Here is a 27,242-nt window from a genome sequence, read left to right as displayed (position 1 = left end):
GACAGAACCCGGAAGTAGGATAGCTAGCTCGTTGACTAGCATGCTAAGCTAACTCACTTCAAACGTTACTGGAAGACATGGAGGCTGTATTTCGCAGCCACTACTGACAGCTGTATTACTGAAAGTCTACTTGGAATACAAAATTAAATTGAGACCTTTTTGATATTAAGGTAGGTATTGGCATTTTGGTGGCTAAACAAACGGTGTCGTCTTTATACTGATAGACGTTAGTAACGTTCAGCTTACTTAGCTTAGCGCATTGCTAGTTAGCTTAGCTAGCTGGTGTGTTGTGCTAATATAAAAGAGAAGCAGAAGAAGTAAGAGCGTTTCAGGGTAGCCTCCGAGCCAGACAACAAACGCGTAATTAAATTATTAAATATCAGCCATCTACAGATTTCTAGGCTAGAAATTCATAGCAGGTTTTGCGAGACATTTGTTTATTGCTAGTTTAACAATTGTGAGCTAGTTTTGGTATGTGCGTATAAACAACATAGCTAGCTAAAGAGGCTATTTCCCGACCAGACATGACAATCACACAGACACCCGGTTAAGCAAACCAGTTTTATCGCTAAAATCGTTTTTAATTGTGTTGGTTTTTCATGGATAGCTTGTCGTGCCATACCCAGGTTAGCTAACTTTACCCAACATTAATGTTAGCTAAATTAGCCCTTAAACTGCACTGATGTCATGACGGCTAACTAGCAAACGATAATGCTAGCTCAGGTTGGCTTTGCGCAGGTGGTTTTGGTGAGGAGGATTTCCTAACGTCTTCTCTCACACTAAGATCTTGTTCGTCTGACCACCAGTAACTAATGTTAACATATGCCTGTTAGTGTTGTCGAATGTTATCGCCATTGTCAAGATAAAAGAATCAGTTTGATTGTACATGGTAAATCATTGACACATAAAGCGTTCAAAGCTGTTGTTACTTCCACTGCAATGACAAGACAAGGGTGGATTGAAACATGGATTAATTAGATCTTCTGCCAGTTTAAAGGTTAGTTATGGGGATATTGTGACTCCTTGGCCATGCAGTCCTTGGCCTGGTCCTTTTTTCCAGCCATGGAGTGAATGATGAGCATTATCTCAGTGAACTATATTATGATGTTGACAGTTCGGTGCAACTGATTTCTTCAGACACCTGGCTATTTCAGGCAAAAAAGCCCTGCTTTTTGTCAACACAGTAGTTTCAAATCTTTAAATGAAGCCTCCACGTTTGGGTTTGGCTCACGGCCACTGGTTCTTAGTGAGAATGAGAAAAAAGAGGAAGAAGATTGAGAGAAAGATTGACACGCTGGCAAAAAGCAATCATGACAGCATCAGATACAGCCATGGTTATTGATCGCTTTCACCTCTTCTCCCTGTGTAAGCTCTTTTTGGCTCTTCACACTCATTTATAGCTGTTGGCAATGGCTGAGCGTTAACATTAATGAATTGGTTTAAGGGAGTTATGATTTCATATCGGCATCAGGCAGGCGCACAAGCAAAGCTTCTCATTAACTGAACAAAGTTTATAATTAAAACAAAATAAATGGTGTCTCTTCATTAGGCTGTTGCCAAGTGAGTGCTGTTTGACACAACCTAATCATTGGATATTGTGTTTTCTACACACAGTACTACTAGTGAATGTCTGTGCTTTGGTTGGCACTTCAAACTGTTCACATAAAAACAATTTGTCTGGATATTGCAATATTCCAATCAGCCTTGCTTTTTTATATGTCATCCCGGTGCCTAACATGCTTCCAAGTCACTGAGGAGATTCAATGAGAGCTTCAATATGGTGTGGTTGAGTTTGCTGTTAGTCTGTCCTCCCATACTTATAGGGACAGCTTAGGCTGGTTTGATGCTCATTGTTCACAGCCAGCACAGGATGTTGGTGTGCACTTTGATGTGTAAATTTTTCCCCTTATTAAAAAGCTGACAAAGAGGCAGTTGCGTCAGAGTGCATGTGTGATGGATTGTTGAAGGCTTTTGCTTAACTAGAAAGGGTTGGGCTACTTCTCCTTGTGAAGACTATGGTTGTGTTTCCAACTTTCCATATTTGACCCACTGTGGTGTATCTCTCAGTCTAGGCCTATATTTTTAGGCCTAGACTTTACTTTGCTAAATTGTCCTCGGTGGTCTGCCCTCCCTCTCTCTCACCTCAGCTGCCAGGTGAAGCCTGAACATGGAGTCCATGCTGAACAAGCTGAAAAGCACCGTCACCAAGGTGACCGCTGATGTCACCAGCGCTGTCATGGGCAACCCGGTGACACGGGAGTTTGAGGTGGGACGACACATCGCCAGCGGGGGGCCCGGTTTGTGCTGGAGGATCTACAATGGCACCAAGAAGTCTACCAAACAGGTGTGTGTGTGTGTGTGTGTGTTTGAATCTCACCCCTGACCACACCAACATATCTCCCCATACACATGTGTTGATTTGAAGGGATAGGGCAGTGACTGTGCTTTTGTTGCTGATTAATTCATTCCACGCCAGGAGAAGCTGTGGGACTTGATAATGCTAATTTCGGCACCTTGTTGTTTGCCTTTCTAGGAAGTGGCAGTGTTTGTGTTTGATAAGAAGATGATTGACAAGTACCAGAAGTTTGACAAGGACCAGATCATCGACTCACTGAAAAAAGGGGTGCAACAGCTGACCAGATTGCGTCACCCGCGCCTGCTCACTGTGCAGCACCCTCTGGAAGAGTCACGGTGAGTAGAAACACACACTTGCACAGACACACACACACACACACACACACACACACACACACACACACAAGCAGACAAATATATTTGTACTGCAATTTTTCCCTCGAATGTCGAGCCACTCTTTGAGCTGTGACTCATTCAGTTCGTCCTTGTTGTGTGTATGTGTGTGTGTGTGTGTGTGTGTGTGTGTGTGTGTGTGTGCAGAAGCCAGTCATGATCAAAAGACTCTGCAGACTGGTCCCTGAATAATGCATGGTCCCTGAGAGCAGAATAGGGTTGAGAGGCTGACTTGCACTTTCTGGCTTTCTTCACTCTGTCTTACTCCCACTTTCATCGTGGTTAGCTCTTAGTCAACTATAATTTTTGTGTCTCTATTTTTGCCTCTGCTCATGTAGTTAATTGTCTGTGTCTGTTCAAGGATGACTCAACATTGTAGAGCAGTTGTTTCAAATTAAACCGATATGTTATGTCTGTATTCTGCCCTCAGGGACTGCCTGGCATTCTGCACAGAGCCAGTGTTTGCCAGTCTGTCCAATGTGCTGGGCCAGTGGGACAACCTGCCCAGCCCCGTGCCCAGCGACATCAAGGAGTACAAACTCTATGATGTGGAGACCAAGTATGGCCTGCTACAGGTGAGAGTGCTGACAGATAGACAGATTGTTAAGGTGACTTTTAGCAAAACACTTCACCACCATTAACTCAATTTAAGTTAGATAGATAGGCATTTTATTTGTCCCGGGGGAAAGTTCTGTTATCACAGCAACACATACTTGAGACACACTAAACCACTCAACAAATTGTCACAATAAAGCTAAAAAAATGCTATTTTTGGCCCCCCCTGTACAATTGTCCGACCTATCTACATCACAACATATGACACAGAAATCATAATAAGTTGCTCATTGGCTAACAGGAGAAGACTGTGGTTGCACTGTACACCTTCCAGATATTAATGTGAAACATTGTTGAATTAGAGCATGTCTGCTCAGCAAAATCTGATAAATGAAGGTTAAAAAAGAAGTAACTTTGGAAAATGTACAATCAAGGCTGCTATTATACTATGTCACCAACAGACCTCACCACATGACCATCAGTCCTGACTCCTGACACAAGCCTAATTATAAAATCTAGCTGTCCAGCAGGTTTTGGTACTATTTAGCCTTCACCTGGATGTGTGCATTCACATGCCATTTCTTCTCAAAGCCAGTTGAGCCAGCTTAATTCCATGCCCCACCTTTCTATGTCTGCTGAGACTTGAAAATCAGACACGTCTTCAATGTTGTGATGTTGCTCTGCCAGGCTGCAAAGTCAATTAGCTTTTTACCAGGCTATATTTGGAATAGGAGGCTAGGATCAGTATGTTCTTTTGCCTGAGTGTTAAGATGCCTCTAGTGTCATAGATTAATTGTTTCTTCAATCTTTGTACTTTTTCCTGGCCTCCTTAGTCATTGTCATTGCCCTTTCTCACTCTTCCCTGCTTTACTCCCTCTCTCTGTCTCTAATTCTCTTTGTTTATTTGTCGGTACTCTGAGTTTCCCCTCTCTTTCCCTCTTATTTCCATCTCTCAATTCAATTCAAATGTGTTTTATTCGCATGAAATACGGACCTGAAGTACTTATTCCAAAGCAAAAACAAAAAACAGATTATGAACAGAAAGACAATGTGACATTAACAACAAAAATCTCTCCTTCTCCCTCTCTCTCCCTCCTCTTTTGACTTATTATTTTGCCTTATCCATTCCCTTATTTTGCCTTTTCCACAACTTCTTTCTGTCTTACTCTGTCTCCTTACATTTACCTGCCATCCCCTCAGATCTCGGAGGGGCTGTCCTTCCTCCACAGTGGAGTGAAAATGGTCCATGGCAACCTGTGTCCAGAGAACATCATCCTGAACAAGAGTGGAGCATGGAAGATCATGGGCTTCGACTTCAGCATCTCCTCTATCAACTCCTCAGAGGCCGAGGTGTGTTCATGTGTAAAGAGAAACTATTGTACAAGTTATAATAGTTGTGAATGCAGTTATATGTTTCAACAGCCAAAATGACCAGGCGCACGAGACAGGTCTTTATTTCATGTGGACATTAAAAAAGTTATGCTATAATTTATGGTTCAATATTCAATATTTTGCTTACGTCTTTGCAAAGCCTTCTATTTAAATTTAAAGAATTACAATGCCTTTGCCCACAGGATACGCAGTGATAATATCATGGAGGCATTATGCATTGTTTTGATGGTTGAGCAAGCTGACGTGCCACCAGCAACATAAAGTCTTTTGTTCAGTTATTTACTTATGAAAATACCCCCTGGCTCCCTGGCTGCTATAAGAAATAGACTATTTTTGAGACCAGGCCTTCTCTGAGGTTTAACAGTGTTTGTGTGTCCTTGACTTAATGACTTTTGACACTTTACAGGGCAGTGGCACAATACAAAATCGACACACTAGGCTTAGGGTTTGGATGTCACGTATAGTGCAGATGAGACGTACTGTTTGACAGCAGATTTAACATAAACACACAAGTATATATTCAAAGCCAAAGAACTGGTCCAGTGTAGCAGCAGTGGCTTCGTTGGTAACAGGGGGTGGAGGGTTGGTGGGTGCCTAGTAGTGCAGTAGTCCAGTGTATCATAGAGTCACAATCATGGTGGGTTGAACAGAATAGGACCAACTTCAGAATGTGCAATAGCTTCTATACTAGTGTCCATGTGCTGATCAGCAGGGTCGGTCTGTATCCTCACACACCTTCATCCCCTCCCACATCCTCTCACCCCCTTCAGCCTAAGTACACATGCAAAGAGTGGGAGCCTAACCTCCCTCCACTCTGCCTGCCCAACCCTGAGTACCTGGCCCCCGAGTATATCCTGTCTGTCAGCTGTGACTCCGCCTCCGACATGTACTCGCTGGGCGTGGTCATGCACGCCGTCTTCAACGAGGGCAAGCCGGTTTTCCAGGTCAACAAGCATGACATCTTCAAGAGCTTCAGCAGGCAACTGGACCAGGTGAGTGAAGGGACTGTGCAAGGGTTGGGGGGGTTGGGGGGGGGGGTTCTGACTAGTGCAGGAGGCAAGAGATTTAAAGTCCTTAACCCTCACACAGATCAACTGTCCCGACTGTCTATTGAGACTGCTCCGAACTAGTGTGGACGATCTTCAAAATCAGTCAAAATACCAAATCTTGGCTATAATCAACCTAAATGTTGTGTAGTGTGTCTTACTGGTATGGTAGTATGTTGTTGTCATCAGTCAGACACTCCTCTGATTCACCCTCTACCTCCCCCTTACTGTTCTGTAGCTGAGCAGCATGAGTCCAGCAGTGTTGAACAAGATCCCTGAAGAGGTGCGGGAGCATGTCAAGATGCTGCTCAGCGTCACGCCCAACGTCCGGCCTGATGCAGACCAGATGACCAAGGTTTGCATTGTCACTGCAACACACACACACACACACACACACACACACACACACACACACACACACACACACACACACACACACACACACACACACACACACACACAAACTGTGTCACCTCAGCTCATATTCCACATCGTCTTGGTATGTGCTTTTTGTTGGTAATATCTGTTGGATACGGTTTGAGAACAAATTTCCCTTTTCTTGGGTGTGGAATCCAGATCCCGTTTTTTGACGACGTGGGTGCGGTGACCCTGCAGTACTTTGACTCCCTCTTTCAGAGGGACAACTTACAGAAGTCCCAGTTCTACAAAGGCCTGCCCAAAGTCCTGCCCAAACTACCCAAGGTAATTACCTCCACATGGTTTTTCTATGGGAAATGTGAACGTACCTTGGTACATAAAGCAACTTTGACTTTGCCACTGAAGACATTGAATTTGTTTTCGCCCTGTTTCAATAATTGATTGTTCATCACATTTATCTGTTTTTGTGTCCCTTGCCCTCTGCACTTTGTTACAATCTTGTTGTTACAACCGCTCTCTAAATAAACTTGACATGAACATACAGTATCTAAAGTTTGAAGTCATCCTCTTCCATCGCTTCTTGATCCCCGTCCCGTTTCCTTTCTCAGAGAGTGGTGGTGTATCGTATCTTGCCGGCGCTGACCTCAGAGTTCATCAACCCAGACATGGTTCCCTTCGTGCTGCCCAATGTGCTGCTGATCGCTGAGGAGTGCACCAAGGAGGAGTACATCCGCCTCATCTTGCCTGACCTCTCACCTGTTTTCAAGCAGCAGGAGCCTATCCAGGTAGAGATGCGCACACACACACACACACACACACACACACACACACACACACACACACACACACACACACACACACAGAAACACACCGAATACATGCTCAAGCGCACATAAAGTGATGGCATTTTCTCAGACATTCCACAAACACTGTCCTTTTCAGAAAATATTTGGTGTAACAGGGCTTTTCTCTTTCATCCTTTGCATGATCTGTTTTGTTCTTTTGGCATGTGATCTGTGTGTTTGATATTTGACAGTGATATTGCATGGTTCAATATAACCCGACTAGAGAGCATACCCTATATGTTTGTGTGTTTGGGTTCAGTCTGGGACTGTATCAAGACTTGTCTTTCTCTATATTTTTTTCCCATGCTTCTTCAGGCTAGCAATATGGTGAGTGGTCTTTGCTATGAGTATGCTCCAATAGCATCTACTAGTGTGTGCGTCATGTTTTCTGTAATACTAAAAATGTTACTAAAACCAGTGCAATTATAGTCTCCCTTTACTTCTACTCACCACCTTACTCACCAATATGAAATAGGATAGAATTCTCTTGCTTTTGATTCTTATTTTTCCTAACGGTGTCCCTGCACTGCACAGATCCTGCTGATCTTCCTGCAGAAGATGGACCTGCTGCTGACCAAGACGCCGGCGGAAGACATCAAGAACAGTGTGCTGCCTATGGTCTACCGAGCGCTGGAGGCCCCCTCTGTACAGATCCAGGTACAGGGTGTGGGAAGGGGCTGCTCAACCTAACCATAATCTTAACTGTTAGTGGGAAAGCTGTCCACTAGATCAGTGGAGGGAGGAGGCATGATGGCCTAGTGCTTAGTGAGGTTGGAGGGCTGGGGTTTGATCTCCAATGTGGCCATGCCTGCGGAAGTATCCTTTATCCTTCAAACCTTCCTGCCGTGCTGGCTGGCTGACCCTGCACTCAATAAAGTATGTCAAAAAATGGTGGCAGAAGATTGCTAGGTCTGTGGTTGAGTGAGCTATATTTGATTTTGGTAAAGCCGGATGCTGTTTTTTAAGCCTTTTTATGTAGATGTTACTATTTCTGCTTTGTTGCTGTGGATACAGCCTACTTCAGTATGATAAAGCACCCTGACAAACTTAACACAGTGTTGCCAACTTGGCTTTCTACTTCATAGGTGTATATTCTGAGCATAACACTTGGGAGCCTTGCTGCTGGAAGACAGTATTCCTCTTTCTAGGTTGTCGAGGTTGTCTTGAATGTGCAATAAGAATGGCTGCTCTACTTGAGATGTCATATTTCATAGAATCTTGTTATCTGTGGCCGACCAGGAGCTGTGCCTGAACATCATTCCGACGTTTGCCAACCTGATCGACTATCCCTCCATGAAGAACTCCCTCATCCCTCGCATCAAATCAGCCTGCCTACAGACTTCCTCACTAGCGGTGAGTTTTTCCATCAGACTGCTGTCATTTTCTTCTCTCACCCCGTCCCTGTCAACCCTTTCAACCCATCTACCTCCACACAAATGATCTTTTTTCTGCAGTCATTTTTCGTGTTTTTTTACTTTTGCCTTTGTCCTTCTCTAATGCTCCTACCCCTCTTGCTCTACCTCTTGTTTGCTGTAAAACAGCTGCTACCAATAGAATTGAATCTGTCTCTCAAAATGTCGTTACCTCTGGTGATACTGTTACAACTGTGATACTATATTCAACTGAATATGTATTCTGTCTTGGTGTATGTATGTGTCTACCTGTTTCTTTACGTAGGTGCGAGTGAACTCTCTGGTGTGTCTGGGGAAGATTTTGGAATATCTTGACAAGTGGTTTGTCATCGATGAGATCCTACCTTTCCTACAGCAGATCCCCTCTAGAGAACCAGCAGTGCTCATGGGCGTCCTCGGTAAGCAAAGCAGAGACTCTGCTCTTCAAAAGAGGATATTTTTTTCTAACCTGTACAATTGAAACAATTGAGCAAGGGTTGGTTATTTGATTTTTGATTTTTTTTTATTTACCCCCCTCAGGGATCTACAAGTGCACCTTCACCCATAAGAAGCTGGGAATCCCCAAAGAACACCTTGCTACCAAGAGCCTGCCTCACCTCGTCTCCCTCAGTATAGACAATAACCTCAACCTCAACCAGGTACACAAAGCAAACCACACACACACATAGACTCACAATTCGATTTCACACATTTTACCACATCAGAGTCTTTTACCTCTGATTGACTGAGCTGTGTACATCTAGACACATTCTGCACATACTGTATGTTCTTTCATCTGTAAATCTAAACAGCTAGCAAGGCACATTCACACATCCACTCTGTAAATCGTGGAGAGTCAACAATGCACACTTAAACACCCTGCCTATATGGTGTTAATTGTAGATCTGTAAACTGCAAACATCTGCTAACCTGTAAATCTGACAACAAAGACCTTTCATTTTTATTTGTTGTAGTATCCTCAGCATGTTACAGGGTTCCCACGCGTCCTGGAAAACCTAGAAAACCTGGAAATTTAGAGACTAGTTTTCCAGTCATGGAAACACCTGGAAATTGATTAAAATGACCAAATATCCTGGAAATAATCTATGTTGTCCTGGAAAATTTTTATTGTATTTTAGACCCTCACTCAGATCGCCTACGTAAACTTAGGTGCATATTTTGTTTGAAATTAGACTGCAGATTGTGCTAGCAATGTGAAGTCAGCAGCTATTAGTTCGTTTCCACAGAGCAAAAGAAATATATGTCTGAAAGTATGAGAACACGTGTCGTTTTATGTTAAGCATGTGAAATAAAATGGATAGTTTGTTAGGATAATATTATCGCGATGCAAATTTTTAGTGCGTAACTAAAACACCGGATCTTTTGACTTAAAATTACTTGTTGACATATTCTAATGTCAGCTAGCTGGTAGCACAAGTTTGAGTTTCAGCCGTCTCAACTCCAGTCTAGGCTCCCAGAGCTGTCAAAGGCGCAATCGAGTCCTGCACGCGATATAAGATTGCCGCCTCGAGACACTTTCTAACCACCTGAAAGACGATAGAAAAGTATGACACTTGAATATTACAACCATTTTTTTTCAATATATTGTTATGTTCTTTCACTTACGACTGGACATAGGTGTAACTTGGATAGATGTAGGCTTAATAAAACTGTGTGTGTGTGTACTGAAAATGTACAGATTATGCAATTCAGTTTCTTCAAATTTTGATTTTTGCACTTAATTCTATGTGAAACTTTGCCATGGCAATAGAAAATGTAGTAGGAAATATATGATATCATAATGGTTAATTCAGATTACTTATTTATAATCACAGAAGTGAGTGAGGTAGGGCAGAATGTCAAGGAGGTGTAAGTTTAAGGAGGAATGGAAGGACAATCCTGAGTTCAGGGACTGGATAGGACATGTGGCAGGTGATGTACACCGGGCATACTGCAAGACATGCAAGAAAACATTTGATGTAGGCAACATGGGCATGTCTGCTGTTAAAAGCCATGCCAAAGGACAGGGACACAAGAAGGTCACGTCAAGTCAAGTCAGTGGGCCACGAATGACTGATTTCATCAATCAACCTCCCACCCCAAATTCTGAAGCTGGCAGGCAGTGATGGGTGTAGCCGTCACCTGTAATGAACCTGAGACACTTCATCATGAACCCTGCATCATTAAAAAAGGAGGAATAAAACTGGGGTTAAATGTGTCAATACTAGGCCTACCGGTAAATTATATGACCGTTTGTGAGCAAGTGCTGTCCTGTATTGTCAAGAAAAACTCCTGGAAAATGTCCTGGAAAATGATTTCTTAAAAAGAGTGGGAACCCTGATGTTAGTTTGCTGTGATTAGTTGTATGTATTCTTTTCTAAACTCTGTATTTGCCCTGTTTGTATCTATATCCTGTTCTGCTGCTGCAGTGATCCATTTCCCCCATGGGTATCCTTAAATTTCCTTTAATCTAATCTTATCTGATATATTGTGTGTTTCAGTTTAACTCATTCATGGTGGTGATCCGGGACATGCTGAGTCGCATGGAGGCTGAACACAAGACCAAGCTGGAGCAGCTGCATGTCATGCAGGAACAACAGAGGTGTCTGTCAACACTATTCACCCTCTACAATAGGCCCCCTATTATTCACTCTGATTACATATCAAATGGTCATACATATTGATGGAAATTTTACACAATAGTGGCTCGACAGCCCAGGGATAATTGGATCTATCTTGCAAAGTAATGAGGCTGGATGATGATGATGATGATGGTGATACTGGTATGACTAACCAGGTTTGTACAAGTGCCTCTGTTCATATCTATTTTACTCTTTGACTTTGTTCACTGTTTTCTCCCCCAACAGGAGCATGACCATCTCCACCCAAGGGAACCAATCAGAGGAGACCAAGAGCACACCCAGCCCTGGCAACCAGGTGAGAGGCTAATTCCATGACAACCAAGAAAGAGATCAGAAAATGCAATCACCATGCAATATAGACTTTTTTTTTTTTTTGCTTGAAGAGTGCCATGGAGCTCCTCCTTTTTTAAACTGCTGGATTGTAACTGTTAAACTGGTAAATTAGATGTTTGCACCTCTGTGTACTGCACTGACTCCTCTTGCTCCTCTGCTTTCAGATTGATGATATCTTTGGCAGCACAGGGGTTAATGGGAAAGAGAATGGATCATCAGCACCAGCCTCCCAACCTAATAGAGTATGGCAACAATGTCACACCTCAGCAGCACAAATTTGACTGAGTTTGAATTTGACCCAGTTTATTCATGGTCTCCTGTCTCTCTTTCCCCTTATCACGCTTTCCATGTGTCTCCTCTCTGCCTAGATGTCTCTGACTCTAGAGGAGAAACAGCGTTTGGCTAAGGAGCAGGAGCAAGCAGCCAAACTGAGGAACCAGCAGCCGTTAGCACCGCAGACTGTCAAACCAGCCTCCACCAACGCACAGGTAGCACAAACACACACGTGCACACAAACACATGCTCATGCGCACAAACTCATCCTGCCTCATAATCCATCTCTCCCTGTTTTACTTGGCAGGCTAAGGATCTGACCAGCAGCCTTCTCAACAGCATGACGTCTCTAAACAGCATGTCCTTGGCCAACACAGCACGACCAGCCCCGGTCCAGGGCACCACCATTGCTGCCTTCCCCTCCACCGGCCCCATGGTGGGCTCCATGGGCGCGCCGGTCTCCAACGGCTTCAACCCAGCCATGGGCTTCCAGGCAGGGGGCATGGGGATGGGGATGCGCCCCGCAGGCCCCGGCCTCTACGGAGGCATGGCCACCACAACCAGCACACCGAACTTCGGCGCCCTCAGTCAGAATCAAGGACCCCTCGGGCAGACGAATAAAGCCCCTGACTTGTCAGCCTTGGACAATCTCTTTACCTCCAACAAACCCAAAGTCACCCTCAACCAAATGGGTCCCAAGCCCACCCCTGGAACCAGCAGCCCTTGGGTCAATCAGTTTGGCTCGGCCCAGACCACTCAGACTGCTCCGCTTCAGGGTGCGGCATTAGGCATGGGCGGGGTGCCCAGTGGGTTTGGGATGCAGGCCAACCCTTTCTTCAGCCCGCAGAACTTTTCTCAGCCTGCTGCCGCCCCTAGCGTGAACCAAGCTGGGCTTAAACATAGTGCGTCTGTCAACAATGATCTCAAAGACTTATTTGGCTAAATGTAAACCAAAAGTTGCCGGATTCCATATATTCTTTTAATGACTGTAGACAGAGCCTTGTATTCCTGCAGTAAAAGACACTGGTTGAATGTGAAAACGATCAGTCCTGTTGAGGGCGTTGCGGTTTTTAATCTCACCTGGTTTGAATTGCGATTCTGACTCTTGCTCCCATTCAACTGGCCACTGGGCCTCAGCGATTAACCTGCACCTGAATTCCATTACTACTTGACCAGAAGGACAAAAGTTTGTGGTGGGAACTTGTTATTCTATACTGTGTTCTTAACAATGCTGGGGTTTCCTACTGTTTTGTACTTGACACACTTGGCAGCGTAAATGTCATGGGTTTAGGTTGATTCCAACTTAGTTTATTCAGGAAGTTATTTGTTCAAACGTGTCACCATGACTGGACTGAATGGAAATAGATTTCACTTCCTGAATGGATTGCATCAGAAACTACCCTTCACCCTGGTAGACATTTATCGAAGACAGAAAACTTGGCTTCTGTGGTGTACATCTGCTTAGTTGCTCTCATCTTGCTCGGGTCTTTGGACACGCTTCTTCCTTTTCCTGACTATTTTAAGACATTCCGCGTGTCTAAAATGATCAGAGGGTTGGCTTACAAACAAAGCATACACCAAAATGTCAGCCCAGTGGGAGGTAGCATGAAGTGTAGCACTGACAAGCCTATAGTCACTGATCTGCATCCAGGAGGCTCCTCCATCGAGACAATCTAAAAGGGGTGTAGAGAATTGACAGCCAAACTGTTGCGACTTAGACGGGGCAAACCAAGTAGCCCCTCTCAGGTCCGTCTCCATGGTAACTGTTTCTTTGCAGCAGCAGTAACCTCCATTTTGCGAACTCAAATTGGACTAATGAAACATCCTGTGTCTAGTCTTCATTTTTCCCTCTGGTCTCATCCTGTTATCATCTCATCATTGCTCTCATCAGGAGCAAGTTCTATTGATAGAAAACTTACTGTCCTAGAGACTTTCTGATTTGACATTTGAGCCAACTTTTTCAAAAGGGAAAGGTTATTTTTGTCTGGTCAATGAATTTGTCAGTTCATTGATTCACTGTCTGGAAATCTGTATGTGTGTGTGTTGTATGTCAAAGTAAGAGGGTTGACAACCATTTCACTTACTTTGTAACAAAGACTTATTGTATCCATTCCAAATGCAGTATGAAGGACCGGCCTTTCTGATGATACTGGAGCAGGATGTATGGAGTAGGTCCTACAGCAGTGTCCTCACATGATATGATAAAGCAGTGGTTCTCAAACTGGAGGTCACAAGATGATTTATGGGATAGGAAACAAACATATTTCTACTATACAAATTTATTATCATGTAATTTTTCAGATTTTTTTTTTTCTTGTGAAATACTGAATAGGCCTCTAGGCCTCCTCTCATAATCAAATGAAACAAGTTGAAAAGGGAAAATCATCCTTTGGTTGAACTGTTCACTACTCTGCATATGCAGCCTTCTGATGGGGGTCGTGAGGAGCCATCACTTTTTTTTAAGGGGTCACAAACCAAAAAGTTTGAGAACCACTTTGCTAAAGGAAAGGAGAACAAGGACCATTATGCACTGCTTAGGCTATTGTGCCTTACATGGGTACATATTTTTCCTACAGCAAAATTCTACAAACATTAAAACTAGACATAGACCGCATCTAATTATTGATGTTTTTCCCCTTACCAGCCGTCTGTTCGTCTCGGCTCACTTGTTTTGTTGCATGTTACTGAACTGACCGCAAAAGATCTAAATATCGATTTTAGCATCTTTCTAATGATTCCCAATGATTCCAGTGACCAATGTTATTTTGTTTCACACATCAAACCAGATTTGGTGAAGCAAACCTCTTTTGAAGGCGCTCAGTATCATTCAGTGTATAGTTTCTGTTAAATGATGTGTACAATGAAGAAGATATCACACTCTATATATTTTGATTTGAGCACTTTCCAGCCTACGGGGGACCTGTGCTGTTATATTATGAAGAATATATATAATTATTTAAAGATGGAGCACTCGGCGAGGGCCTTGGTATTTTTAATGTTCTTGTGATAACGATCGAGAGGCCTTAGAAGAGTGGCGTGCAATAATCCTTATGGGTGGTTAAGGGGACACCTGGGCTGCATTTTGATTGGCTCAGGCAGCCCTCCATGTAGCTGCACTGACCTAGAGTAACCTCATAGGTCAGTCAGATTTCCTAAACGGATATAAAATAATGTGAACCTTTTGGAGAGAATGCCACCATGTTAGGGTTTTTAGACGCACCTTGATCACTTTGTGTTTCTCACAAAATGCTGATAATTGGGATTGTTGTTAACATGCTGAAGTGTAACCCCTTTTATTGGATTAATTTTATTTTTTACTATGTATAGTAATGGCACCTATACAAGGTGAGCTTTCAATCAAGCTGCATGGCAGTGTTATTGGCTGGTGAATTGGAAGACATCCTTTTGAGGTTCTACTCATCTCCCCATAGGTCAAACAAGACTTCAGAGGCATCTCTGATTGGATGAATCCTTTTTTATTTGGTTGTAGCTCACAGAGGGGGCGCGATCTCTGAAGCGCGTCACATATCCTGGCAGGACCCCAAAGCAGAAAAAACAAAAACCTATTCTTCTACAAGAGTTCGGACCCTTTGTATACTACTGCTGTCATATATGTGTAGTGTGGCCTCTATGAACCTTGTCTTGTGTGTTGAGGTGCTGTTCTCGGAGGTGGTTCAGTGAAAATCTGTACATATAAAGGAAAATACACAATCTAATCTTCTCAAAGGGTGGTTGTTATTTGTGTGACGGCTTTAAAACACTTTGCTTCAGACACTGGCAAGTCACTTTTTATTTAGGAAAAGAACAGATAGCCAAAAAGCACTTTTAACATACCACAAGGCAGTTCAATACAGTAACAGTAGTAATAAACAATTTCAATAAATACTCCATATGTGCTACTTGACTGATGGCAGTTTGCACAAGAAATAGGCAGGATTATATGAAGCATCAAGATTAGCTTTCTCTTTGGATTTACGGTAAAAAAAAGTATTGTCAATGATAAAATGTGACAGTAAAATGAGTTGAAAGATATGTAAACGTTTCTCTTCACAAAAAATTGTTTTGAGAAAAGGAAAAAGGGAAAGTGCGTTTTAAGTAAGAAACTGATACAAAGAATATTCAGTGTCCCCCTGTGCCCCCTTGCACCTTATAGTACACGTCCCATATTTAAATCACATTGCCTTGTGAGGCTATCTAGTTGAACAGAAAAAGGGGAGGTATGTGACAAACCATTCCAGTTTAGCTATTGGAGAGCAACTGGGGCAGGTGAGGTAAGAGGCTTTCCTGACTGACTGGTGGATCAACATTAAGTTAACCCCCGACCTCCAAACCCGTCATCTCAGTCACTGATTGAGGCGTTGCACTGATCTGGTGGTGTTAGTGGATAAGTTCCTCTGAGTCATGGCTATGAAAGACAAGAGATACCAAGTCATTTTTTCAATATATATACATTTTTATTTTGGAAAAAACTGACCTTCAGTATGGTTGGGGCTCACCTGAGAAGTCTAGCTCATAGTTGAAGTTCCTGGTATTAAAGCTCATGGTGCCGGACAGGTTTTGCTGGTACTGGATCTCGATCTCCTGACTGGACACGCTGCATTCACCTCGACCCTGCAGGAGGCGGAGGGGAATGACAAGGCTTGGTCTAATCCTTAATCTGTACACTTCAGTATCATTGCTTTTTAGCCTGGTTAGTTCAGAACCAAGATACTGTCACAGTCCTGGCATGGTGCTGAGACAAAAATAAATCATTTTGTTGTGTATTAAGGGAAATACAATTGTTTCAGCTTTAGTTACTTTAACTTGCTTGCTATGTCCACGAGAGAAGAGGTGTTGTGAGCGTGTTTGATCACAGTTGGATTGTGATTAATACATTACAAGGATGTGAGGTATACATGAGGATATCTCATAAATGATGTGTCAGCACATTTGCATGTACTTCAACTGGAATCAAAGTACATTTTCAAAGAAAGCTGCATCTTACTTTGGCATAATCTCTCCATGTTCCATCGACATCTTGGAACCGCCATCGTGGCAGCGTACCTGTTCTGCAGAATACAGGCATTCATCTTTTATTTACAGACGCATGCCAGAATTTTTCGTTTTTTGTTTTCTGTCACAGATTTCAAAGTTGAAAGCACAATAATGAGCATGCACAGATTTTGTAAATACGGTTTCACACAAGTAAGTGTCTCTCGTTACCTGCTATTCAGTTGACTCCCATAGGCAGTGGTCCTCCTCACTGACCTTTTAGTCCCAATATTGTTATTGACTTGACACATTCCTATGAACGGCACAGACGTTTTAATGATGAAGCAGGGTAGAGAATGTGTTAGTGGCAATGGAAACTGCTGTGTGTGTGTGTGTGTGTGTGTGTGTGTGTGTGTGTGTGTGCGCGAGTGCGTGAGTTACCTGAGAAATCCAGGGTGTATGAGAAGCTATCAACCCTGAAGTGTAGCTGGCCCTGTGGGTTCTGCTGGTACTGTGACTCAATGGCAGCGCTGTCAAATGAACATCTCTACAAACACAAAGAAATCTGTCATATGGAGGAAATACACATTGCCCCTGAACTGCACAATCACAACTGCACAGTTTAGGTTTTATGCCTTATTCTGAGTTTATGGGTGTCTGATTCTGACAGGTAAACACATTAAAACAAACTACTAAAATCCATTTCTTAGAAAAAAAATGTGTTAGCTGACAACTGAAAAATGTGCTTGCTTCAGCTCATCATTAGAAATAATGAATCTTTTAAGTGTTTTCAGTTTGACCACCAGATGCCACTATTCACTCTCTGACATTCATTTCATGGGAAAAAAATAAAAGTTAAATATCTTAAAAAGTAGGCTATACTTAAAATGAATGTAAAGCAGACTAGCTGAAAGTATGTAGAAGAGTCCAAAGTTTTGGTGAGATTAAAAAATACATTACAACTACTATGACTACTACTACTAATAATAATAATGGTGCTAATAATAAAGAAATAGTGAGAATAGCATGAGAACACTGGCTTTCAGTTGTCCCACAAACCAAACAGATAAACACCTTTATAACTTGCTGGGACACATCATCAATATGTCAACCTGAAACTGCTGGATGCTCTACTCACATGTGCTTGGTATTCTGTCCATTGCCCCTCTTCTCCCATGAACTCCCACTTGAAGCTGTCGCCTGTGACCAGCGAGGAGGCCGCTGTGGGAAGAACTGAGTCCGAGAAGAGGCTGCAAGGAAATGTAAAAGGCCAAAACATGAGGGGCTTCCAGGGGGAAAAGTCAGGAATAGTAAATTTCACTATTATTTCTGACTGTTTTGATATGAGCCTGACCAAAGGAGGATCTGTGGTCTATTTGATCTATTTGGGGGTGCTTGACACAAGCCTGAGGAAGATTTTATGCGTGTGGGATAGAACATTTTTGGACAAAAAATTGGATTCCTGGAGATGAAACTTCTTACCTCCCTGTGCTGGAAAGGGTGGAATTGAGTTTGGGACGTCTCCGGACATTCCTGCGTACGCCTGTGTGGCAGTTTGTCTGGGCCATGGCTGCCAAGGAAATACATTAGTACGTTAGATTTCTTGAAATTGAATTGAAATATACTCGTACACACACAAACCGATAGCAGTATCACATACCGGAGAAGTTGAGGGTGTAGGCTGTGGAGCCCACAGTGAATCTGAAGGTTCCCCGAGGGCTGAGAGTGAACTGATGCTCCACATCTCGACTGCTGACTGAGGAGACGGGCCCGTTGGTGTCCTGATGGAGGGAGGGAGGGAGGGAGGGAAGAGAGCGGGACGGAGGAGAAGGAGGACAGAGGAGTGGTGATTGGTGGTGATTTTGCGTGCAGGGGCAAGGGGAGATGAGGAGAAATGTGGATTTTAAGACTTGGGGCTAGATATCCGAGCCCCCTCCTCACCTTGGTTCCATATTCACACCACAGCTTGTCGTCTCTGAAGTACCAGCCGACATCCTCTGTCTGGCCCGGAGGCAGGAAGCTTAGTCTCTGCACCCTCATAGCAGCACTCTGCGTCTCTAACTTATCAAAGTCAATGTACACTCGTCTGTGGAGAGAGAAAGTCCAGTCAGGAAAACTGTAATGCAGAAAGGCTGAGGCTGAGGATGAGGCCAGTCAGACCCACACACTGACCCGTAGCTGGCTGTGTTGATGGTGATTCCTCTAGCTCCTGGTTGGCAGTAGTGGGTCTCAATCACATGGTCGTTGTCAATGCTCAGCCACTGACGTCCATCTGACAGCTGCCACTCATAATGCTTCCCACTCACTGTCAAAAGGAGGAATGTGAGTTTTCAGCCCAGTAATAAGCATTGATGTGTTCTCAGCCTCTGTTATGCCCCAAGTTAGTCGTATCACACACCTGTCTCGCGTTGTAAATGAAATCTTATTAGTCAGAAACTCCTATGTAAACTTCAGGATCAAGTCATTCTCATGTTACAGTTTACACATTGTTGAACAAACTCTGATATTGACCTGCTGTCTGTCTCCACAGCTCTTTATCATCTGACTCTATTGTTGCCAATCAGACGTGTTTACTTCCTGAAGCTATGACTCTGACTGAGCTCCAAACCCTGAAACTGATCTTTCATCTGAAACATTTTGGGATTTCCCCCCGAGATAAGTTGTGTGGCCCAGTGGCTGCTGTGTATTTTTTTGTAGTCCAGGTGGCCTGTGATATTTTATTGTATTTGTAGAGATCAGATTTCTCTGAGCAGATGAGTGGATGATTATGTGATTATGTGTAAAGTTTCAGGCATTTAAAATCAGAATTTAATCTTAATAAAACCTGTAAAACACTCTGAATGCTCTCTAAAATCCCTCCAATCTCTTCCCTTAGCTCTCACTCTCTGTATTTTCCTTACATGATCTTTCTATGGTCACAGGAATGTACTGTAGTGAGGGCAGTAACTCCCTGACCTTTGTACTCCTATTGGTTTGCTTGTAATGTTGGTGATCTAGGAATTGAAGCTTAGTCAACTGTAATTGTAAGTCAGTCTGGATTGGATGAGTCAGCTAAATGCCTAAAATGTACATGTAAAAGGAAGTTATTCAAAGATAAAAGTAATACAGCAGGAAATAAAAAATAAACAATAAATAAATAAATAAATACAAATATCATGTTTACATAGCCTACCTGAGGCAGACTGGCCTGGAGTCACCTGCCAATTATAGTCCTCCTCTTCCTCCTCTTCTTCATACTGCTTTAAATTATAGTGACAAATTCCAGATACTTTATCTATCACAAAGACTAACACACCTTGAAAAACCTTTACCAGAAGCTAAATATAATTGTGAATTCAGAGTGAAACACATGAACTAAATTGCTTTTGCCCGGATTGATTCCAAATACAGGACAAGATAATTTAGTTTATGTATGCTGGACATTTTGTGAACTTACCATGTATCTCCTGCTCAGGGGGAAGTTGGCATACACTGCAACAACCACGACAAAAGAGGCAGATTCAACAAACATAAGAACATACAATCATAATAAGCAATATCCTTATGATTACAAAAATAACTTGATAGTTTCATTAAGCCTTCTTACTTGTAGTCGAGACGGCAATGTGGAGGTTTAACTCGTCATTTCACCATAAAGGCTTTCTTACTTTCACTTTCAATTCTGCTCCTGATGTAGCAGTGTGGCTCGTGAGAAAGCAGGGCAATGACGTCACACCAAACAAACATGAATCTATAGCTATATTGATTTAATTTGACGTTTTAAACACTTTTAGCTTGCTTCAGCAGTCTTTTACGTGTTGTAATAATTCTAGCAGTCAGTCATCAATGTATTTATGAATGGGGTTCTCACATAATCGTCCCTGTCACAGTCACAGGATGTATGTGATCTATTCCAACCAAGCACTACTTATCATCTCATACCATTTGAGCCATTCGATTGCAGTATTTACTTCTGTGCCGAAGGAGGACAGATCCCTCTTTTTCATTTTCACACAACCGGAAGAAACATTATTATTGCACGGATTGTGAATAACCCTAATATGCAACACAACTTTCTATCAAATATAGGCCCTTGTCATCACTGATCCCAGTGCCTAAGTGCAGCAAAGACACCAGCACACTACCTCACCACTGAGCAGCACTTTAAATATATTGCCACAAAACCCACAAACAGCAACAAGAGAACAAAACAAAGGGCTGCCTGCTGCCATGAGAGCTGTGGGGAAGAAAATGCCATTTATGAGGATTACGGCTACAATTGTCAAGGCTGCATATGAGGGACACGACATAAGAAATCTCTGTAGAGCAAGCCACCTTCTGAGCTCTCTCTCTCTAGTTTTTTAATGTAATTGCTGTGAGTTCATTTACTTACTGTTTACTTACTGTTGTGTTTTAATGTTACTTGTTTTTATAGCAACACCCACAAATCCACCTCACACACACACACACACACACACACACACACACACACACACACACACACACAGACACTATTTGAGCCATTTTCAACTAAAAATGAAATAAAGAATATTCATTGCTTTGTTCAGAATGATGGTTTTGCTGTTTCTCTGGCCCATTTTAGCTGATCATAGAGTTGTCTTGGAAGGGGACATCTGACACTTAAATAGCTCTAGCACTTAAGCATATATTTTTTGTAATATACAGTATTTTCAGCATATATTATAGAGGAGACCTGACTTAATAAAGAAAAAAGTAGAAAGGTGTGCATCATGTGAGTAAGTATTTTGATGGTGTTTGACAAAAAGTGGCACAATTTCCCGACTTCACCCTATTTTGTTGACAAAAGTTACTTAGAAGTACTTCAAACTATGTAAAAAAAAAAGAAAAAGAAAAGATTATTAGGTTTGTTTTATATTTAGTTTCCATCACTCCTACAGTTTCAGTCAGACAGCTGTCTGCCAGAGGCTAGTCTGGACCTAAAAGCCCAGGATGCTCAGCAGTGTGAAAATCATGTCAAATTTGTAAAGTTGCTTGTTAGAGCGGCACCATCTGGCCAATGTGTGTGGGCTGCCTTGCCCAAGTAGTGGGGGGCCATGGAGCCCACCTGCCAAATATGGCTGCTGTAGGACTTACAATTTTAGACCTGCAGACACTTTCAGTGGAAATAAAGAAAGAAAGTATTTTAGCAAATACAATAATGAAGCAAACATTAGATGAGGATTTACCTGCAATAATCTTTTATTTTCATTACAGAATGTGTGATATGACATAATCTGTACTGTGCTCAGTGTAGAATATGTTTGTACATTTCCATTACTGAGAGCCAGAGCAAGCCCTGGGAGGATTATATGGCTTAGCTTAAACACCATGTCTGACCAATGTAAAACTCATTAACGGTGATGTGCAAAGGCAGCATAATGCAGCATTGAATTTGCCTTCATTTTAAAATTGATTCCAAAACTCCTCTACTGTATTACATCACATAGGCAGTGTATCAATGTATTGCTGTATGAATACAGCATCAAAACTATCTTGAATATTGAAAATAGAGTTCCCATATCTGTTCATTCTCCTCTTCAGAATTAGCACCAGCATTGCCACAGATAATATACCCATAATTTGCACCTTTTTGTGATGGCAGTGTGAGTCAGTGCTGTATGTTTGGTACTGTATTACTGGCACTGTATTGACACAAATCAAACTAGAAAACATGATGGCATCACTTATTAGGATACTAGAGACAAAGAGTGATTCAAAACTGTTTTTGTAAAAGGCAAGGTGGGAGTATAAACTTGTCAGGCAGTGCTTAGGTCTGAGTCAGTAAACCTCTTATTCTTTTGACACAACCCAAAATATAAGCCAAGTTTTAAACAAATTCAGCCGAGGACACAAAGGACACATTAATCTTGCCCTGCATCGCCAGCTCATTTAGGAATATTAGTAAACTGACCCATGAAAAAAGGCTCCAAACTCCCAAAATAAAAGAATCACACACTATAGTATACAGTACAATATCATGCAATTGTTGTAAACTGTTGTCTTGATGTCTTCTGCAATCCTCCTTGTTGCTCATGATGGCACACGTCTGATCTTGCGTGAGTGATTGGTTCTTTGGTTGGTTTGGGTCATAGCTGTAAAAAAGAGAGTATCACGGTTAATTTTATGCAATGTAAGAAACATAAAACGGAGTGATAATATCTTCTTAAGATGCATATACCACATTCTGGACATTCAAATAGATTATAAATGCTTCATATTATGTTTCAGGAGTCCTATTTGAGTAGGTTACAGCTGAGGTACTGTTGTGCATTGTATAATAAAAACATAACCCAACCTCTAAAGTCCATCTTATAGGACTGTCCGTTGACAGTGAACTGCATGGTGCCGTTGCGGTTTTGCTGATACTTGCTCTCAATGTCACTACTGGAAAGTGAGCATTCAGTCTGAGTGCCCGCCTGTTGAAACAAGGCCATTCAACATCATCATCATACATCATGGTGTATCTTAATATCATGATCTGGTTTAATGGATGAATTCATTTGGGAAGTTCAAAGTGTGTCTGTAAAACATCACCTCCATTCCACAGAGGACTCACCCTGTGTCTGAACGAGTGCCATTTTCCACCGCTCCCTTCAAACTGCCACTGAGGTGATTGTGCTGGTGCTGTGGCGCCCAGAGAAAGCCTGTGGAGAGGTACTGCTGCTACTGGAGAACCTCTGTTCAGACACAGTGGATTATGGACAACATCAAATTCTGTATTCTGTCACAACGGTTACAGTGTGCACACTGTCCACATTTAACAAAGGGAATGGTCGGAAAGTAAATTAATTTATTGACCCTGCATGGGAAATTCTCTTTTCACTTGTCCCCATTCTACAATTAGCATTACATATTTTTTATACTTTGTGCTGAAAATTTACCAGAAAGGCCAATGAGCAAAATCCAAACTCACCCTTGTCCTGCTGGGTGTGCGCGGTACTGTGGACGACGAGACACTTTCCTCTTCTTCTTTGCACTCACCTGACGCATTTCTAATAAATAACCGCACAGACATAAGAGAAAGTAATGAGGCCGGTGTCGGGGGAAGAAAACAACAGTGTTCACCGTGCTAAATTTGGTCAGGCTTGAGTAATAAAATGTATCAAAAGGAGCTGCACCTCTGAATCTGATCTCAAAGGTATCAGAGCCGACGCTGAAAGTGAAAGAACTGGTGGGGTTACTCTGGAACTTCTCCTCTATGTCGGAGCTCTGGGCAGCGCTGGGATTTCCCTTTGAATCCTGGGAGGAAAAGTCAATGTTCAAGAAGACGATAAATCAAAATTCACCAACAATTTCAGATTTAAAACAGTTTTATCAGCCAAACTTTAATCAAGTCAAAGACAAGACTTGGTGTCTTTGTGGATGGAAAAAGAAGGGTGCACTAGTTTTACTGTTTGTACCTTCTCTCCATATTTAGTCCATTGGCGACAGAAGCTGCAGTACCAGAGCCACACAGCGTTACCGTCATCCAAGCGTCTCACTTTCAAACTCTTTCCATACACTTTTATCTTCTTAAAATCTATACTCACTGCCCTGCAGAGAGAGAGAGAGAGAGAGAGAGAGAGAGAGAGAGAGAGAGAGATTAACAACACTGAAGTAGAGAGTGATCATCACATAATCCTCAGACAATAATCGTTATGCTTTCAGCCCTTACCCATATGGTGTGTTGTAGATTTTAATGCCTTTAGTGTGGGGCAGGGAGTACTGGGCCTCGATAATATGATCATTATCAATATTCTTCCAGCCTTTTCCATCATTCAGCTGCCACTGGTAGTATCGACCTTCAGCAAGCTTTGTCTCTGGGATAAAAAAAAAAAAAGGTAATATTTAGCATTCATAACTGAAATGTCTTGTAACACTATTGCCTTGCCCGATGTGTGGAGGAGATTGAAACTTGAAACTCCAATGGGTGAGGAATTTTTGTTCCAACACGGAGAATTACAGGCTGGAAAGTGAGTTCTTAAAGCCAGAAATCTCAGCACCAGGCCAAGTAATCGTTAAGTCACTGGTATTGATCAACAACCCTATCAACCCCTCTACAGATGTATTATGGTCCCTTTTGTGCTATTGGGAATTAAAAAATCTGATTTTTTGCCCCTTCATACTGACCACCATCCCTCTCTCTCTGCCTCCCTCTTGCTCACCTGCAGCGCTGGATCTGTCCGTGGCCCTGTTGCCTCGTGCAGAGGAAGCCCCTCCCTCTCTGGGGTGTTTCAGCCGACAGTTGGACCCGTAGCGGCAGTTTCCTCTCAGGGCAAACTTGCAGAAGTGCAGGTAGCGGCACTTCTTACCGTCCCGACAGTAGCCGCTGTTGTAAAACCGGCAGGGCTCTCCCTAAGACACACACATACATCACAACTTATAATGAAAACATAATCCGGCTTTATTGTCAAGTGTTCTTGAGGTCATTAAGTGATTATATTATCAGCACCAGTGATGTAGTGGTAAATAAAAAGGTGGGTAAACTATCTCTAGTTGGTGATCATCAGAAAGCAGAAACCACCAAAATACACATGAATCAATTATAATTGCAGAAAAGCACTCATTTGTGATTTTTTCCCCTTAAAGACCATATTTTCACGTAACTTACATCAGTTTGACACGACTAACCACAATGTAGATGATGAACAAATCTCATAAAAAGTGGGTAAACTTTTTTTCCGCAAATGAAATAAGTGGATTTAGGTGGGTTTACCCTCCACTAGATCCCTTCTCATAACATAATATGTTATAATAGTACGGCTGCTCCCATCACACTCCATGTAAAACCACTACCTGGCCCAAGAGGCAGATCCCTACAGTAAACCCACCTGACAGTCGACTGAGCTGGAAGTTGAGATTTCCTCCTCTGCATCTCCATTGCTGTCCGACTCCTCTGTATCGCTGACGCCAGATTCACTGTCAGAGCAGCTTTCCTCCTCACAATCTGGAACGAAAAAGACAAACATGACACATAATGTCCGGTGGGCGCTTTAATTCACAACACCCAGAAATCAATGATGTAGCGTAAATATAAATAAATCTCCAACTGTTAAAGGCAAACAACCACCAACATAAAATCAATAATATTTTCAGAAAATAATTAATTTATGTTATTTTTTTCCCTTAACAGACCTTGTTCTCACATCAGTTTGGTACTTGTTAGTATGATGTACACTATGAATTTGAGTTTCCCCTCAATTTATTCTGAAACACTGTAAAAAAGATGGATGGGTGTGGTGTGGGTGCACAACAATTTTCCAAATAATAGGCTGTGATGGATGCTAAAATACTTCATGTAATTCACACATCAGTTACTTGTGAGGCAATACTATGCATGTTGATCTACTGCCCCCTACTGAGCAATTACAAAACATAATGTTAGGCTATATAAAGAACAGCAATCCTCAACACGAACAGCTAGAGAAACCACATTACAGCGGCTAATAACTGACCTGTTTCTCCAGTTAAACACTGTATAGGTTGCAGTAGAAATGCGAGTTAGTATGGGGTTTGGGGTTAATGTGCCTCTTTCCTTTGGGGAAGCACCGAAACGTGAGAAATGAAACTGAAAGTACACTTACCCTTAGGAAAATCACTACAATATTCCTGTAATATTCACATAGCGACTTCAAATGTGTCAGTAGAACACAAAAGTGAGTTTATAGTAGCCTTATCGTACTTTATGATATCTGTATCTCCTCTGGTATCACTACAATATTCACATTTAGGCTATAGTTTTGTTGTTATAGTTGTACAGTCTCTCTAAAACGCAACAGTTCTTTTTCGTAAGGGCAAGTAGCCTATGTCATTTAAGATAAAGACATTTTACTTGGTTTGCAAGTGTATAAAATAAATAACACATGTAAATCCATCAAAGCAAACAAACAACAACCTCATTTGTGAGTCGATAGGCTACTGGCAAGAAATCAATCTAGCACTGCAGAGAAACAACACTGTACAGTAACAACAACAACAACAACAACAACAACAACAGAAGCGACTAACTACTACAGAGTTCATTTACAATATAAAACAATTCATTATAATATTGACTGCGTTGTAGGCTACTTACTATCTGGACTGACAGACGCCATACTGCAGTTTGCAATGAGTCTGAGTTTCGTTTTCATCAATTCATAACTTCATAAAGGCAACACCCAGACAGGCTGGGCTGAGACTGAGCTAGCAAAAAGTTCCTCACCACATCAGAAAGTCTCAGGTTCAAGTCCTACAGCCAGTATTGTGGTATTTGTCTTGCTGAAGTGCCCTTGAGCAAGACACTGAAACCCATGACTGAGTTTAAATCACATTAGACTGCCAGCTAAATGTCTACAGTAGATAAAAAGTGCAGTTGCTTTAGATAGCAGCAACTGGGCCATGAGGGAGCACTTCCTTCGGTTTGCTACTGTATCATTAAAAGAAATGAATAGCATGCAAACCAACAGTTAATATTTTATTGAAATAAGAACTGGTGGATTACCTGTCAGAAGACCCTAGTAACGACCCCGGAAATGTCTTTTCCTGTAGGCTAATTCAGTAATAGTAAAGCGCCTACTTTCCATTCAGGCTCCCGCCGAACACAAACGTTATTATTTTAAACAGCGCGTGACAGACAGGTAGAGAGTGAGATAAGTGATGTGATTGGTCGTTTTGGTGTCATGCGTAAGCGGAATTCGTCATTTTGCG

At 42.2% G+C, this 27,242-nt stretch overlaps 3 protein-coding genes across 4 annotated transcripts; 1 reads left to right on the top strand and 2 right to left on the bottom strand.

Annotated features, from left to right (window-relative positions):
- Positions 1–68: 68 nt before the first annotated feature.
- scyl2 (SCY1 like pseudokinase 2) lies at positions 69–13,941 on the top strand. Its single transcript, XM_071517108.1, has 18 exons — positions 69–170; positions 2,148–2,344; positions 2,534–2,691; positions 3,179–3,323; positions 4,504–4,653; positions 5,466–5,687; positions 5,980–6,096; positions 6,318–6,443; positions 6,728–6,904; positions 7,499–7,621; positions 8,204–8,317; positions 8,642–8,774; positions 8,896–9,014; positions 10,857–10,957; positions 11,223–11,292; positions 11,495–11,572; positions 11,699–11,818; positions 11,911–13,941. The coding sequence occupies exons 2-18, from the start codon at positions 2,168–2,170 to the stop codon at positions 12,544–12,546; spliced, it is 2,766 nt and encodes a 921-aa protein (XP_071373209.1). The 5' UTR covers positions 69–170; positions 2,148–2,167; the 3' UTR covers positions 12,547–13,941.
- Positions 13,942–14,075: 134 nt separating this feature from the next.
- Positions 14,076–20,227, bottom strand: LOC139642320 (uncharacterized). Of its 2 annotated transcripts, none has more exons than XM_071517111.1 (13): positions 20,161–20,227; positions 20,011–20,045; positions 19,747–19,813; positions 18,747–18,879; positions 18,516–18,660; positions 18,235–18,355; positions 18,057–18,144; positions 17,713–17,824; positions 17,016–17,121; positions 16,806–16,887; positions 16,588–16,651; positions 16,100–16,214; positions 14,076–16,008 (listed from the first exon to the last, which is right to left on the bottom strand). In XM_071517111.1, coding segments are annotated over exons 1-13 (1,131 nt in total). In that variant the 5' UTR covers positions 20,162–20,227; the 3' UTR covers positions 14,076–15,946. The 2 variants fall into 2 exon arrangements, with proteins under 2 accessions (XP_071373212.1, XP_071373213.1); XM_071517112.1 differs by having other exon boundaries at positions 19,747–19,810; positions 20,161–20,219.
- Positions 20,228–21,764: 1,537 nt separating this feature from the next.
- Positions 21,765–26,670, bottom strand: LOC139642328 (protein mono-ADP-ribosyltransferase PARP12). The gene is made up of 10 exons (XM_071517125.1): positions 26,629–26,670; positions 25,385–25,500; positions 24,719–24,908; positions 24,229–24,373; positions 23,975–24,107; positions 23,693–23,813; positions 23,488–23,566; positions 23,131–23,251; positions 22,870–22,990; positions 21,765–22,666 (listed from the first exon to the last, which is right to left on the bottom strand). Exons 1-10 carry the CDS (start codon positions 26,648–26,650, stop codon positions 22,605–22,607), a joined length of 1,110 nt encoding a protein of 369 aa, XP_071373226.1. The 5' UTR covers positions 26,651–26,670; the 3' UTR covers positions 21,765–22,604.
- Positions 26,671–27,242: the final 572 nt, after the last annotated feature.

The sequence above is a fragment of the Centroberyx affinis genome, unplaced genomic scaffold (assembly GCF_046629955.1).
Source record: "Centroberyx affinis isolate AG114_WGS23_722 - 3 ecotype Tasmania unplaced genomic scaffold, CSIRO-AGI_Caff_v1 ptg000460l_1, whole genome shotgun sequence".
NCBI classification, from domain to species: Eukaryota; Metazoa; Chordata; class Actinopteri; order Beryciformes; family Berycidae; genus Centroberyx; species Centroberyx affinis.
The sequence above is the reverse complement of the archived record's forward strand: the minus strand, read 5'-3'. Positions and strand labels throughout refer to the sequence as shown.